Raw genomic sequence first — 1,376 nt, 5'->3', positions numbered from 1 at the left:
AAAAAAAAAAAAAATCTGGTCAATCAAGAAGTGACAGACACTTGATATGTTCCACAATAATTAGTCCAAAAAAACTTTATTTTTCCACATTTTCTCACACGCTACACTTCTTTAAGCTTGAAATATATGAAGGAGGAGCCAGTACTTACTGTTAGATTTGCAACAACAGCTTTGGACTCATCTGAAAAAACAACAGTGGTCATATAAAATTGTTGCAGAGCTGTTGCTGTCACATGCAGAAGCTCTTGTAGATCAAATGAACAGTGACTGATTATTGTATTTACAGGTGCATACAAAAGCAAGATATTTCCTTATTTGTAAGTCATAATCGTCAAAATTATAAGAAATAAATGTATGAAACATTTCACTCTGAGTACGAGTTTGACTTTCCGAAATGATTGACAAAAAATGACCTTTTTCATGATATTCCAGTTTTTTAGATGCACCTATACATCTACAACTGATTAACTTTCTGAGTCAACCTTATTCAAAATGTCCATTACAGTGATCCCTCACTTATTGCAGGGGTTACGTTCCAGAGACCCCCGCAGTAGGTGAAAATCAAGTAGTGACGTTATATTTATTTTATTTTTTATACATATTTAAGGCTTTATAAACCCTTTCCACACTCTTAAGCCTGGTATCCACAGGTCTGGTTCTTGTTGTAGCCTGTTGTGTCCGGTTCTAGTGGGACCTCTATTTTTGTGTCTCCACTTTGCCTATAGTTCCCGTTTAGTGGGCGGATTGTTCACCTCTAGTGGGCGGATTATTAATATCAACGCACCTTACCAGCTGGTGGCGGTAGTGCTACATTAAGCTCTTTTCTAAGCACCACTAACATGTATTAGAAGAAGAGCCGGAAAACAACACACAACCAAAATGGATGACCTCGATGAACTTGAAGCAGAACCAGCCGCACAGCCCATCCCGGTCGCTGCCCCACAAGATGGAGAGCAGGGCCGAGGTGTCAGAGATGCTCTGATGGAGTACCTCATGAGCTGTAACTTATCCTAATTCCACCCCTTAATCTTTTTTTACCTCCCCAGCCTTCCTTAGATACAAGTGAACGTTAAAGTGTTGATTTGAAACTAAACATGGATTAATAATTATTCTTGTTTTTTTAATGTACAGACATGCCTTATTACCAGGTTCGTGTAAAAATGGCTAAACAAACACTGCTGCTGTGCTTCTATCACATATGCTGCGTTTTTTAGTGGCTGTAGTTTTAGAAAAACTGTATACTCTTTAATTTTTGTTTTTAACAAAGAACCAAAACCTACAACAAGAACTTTATATTTGTTTATGCATATATACATTAATCTATTGTAATATATATATATATATATATATATATATATATATATATATATATATAT

At 35.9% G+C, this 1,376-nt stretch overlaps 1 protein-coding gene across 1 annotated transcript in view; it reads right to left on the bottom strand.

The window, feature by feature from the left end:
* LOC119410418 (ectonucleotide pyrophosphatase/phosphodiesterase family member 2) overlaps positions 1-1,376 on the bottom strand; it is a 303,683-nt gene that overhangs the window by 198,542 nt on the left and 103,765 nt on the right. Inside the window, exon 4 of the mRNA XM_037677330.1 lies at positions 150-181. Within this exon, the coding sequence (XP_037533258.1) occupies positions 150-181 (32 nt within the window). The remainder of the gene's footprint in view (positions 1-149; positions 182-1,376) is intronic.

The sequence above is a fragment of the Nematolebias whitei genome, chromosome 5, assembly GCF_014905685.2.
Source record: "Nematolebias whitei isolate Nwh7 chromosome 5, NemWhi1, whole genome shotgun sequence".
Classification (NCBI taxonomy): domain Eukaryota; kingdom Metazoa; phylum Chordata; class Actinopteri; order Cyprinodontiformes; family Rivulidae; genus Nematolebias; species Nematolebias whitei.
This window is presented reverse-complemented; position numbering and strand designations above follow the sequence as displayed.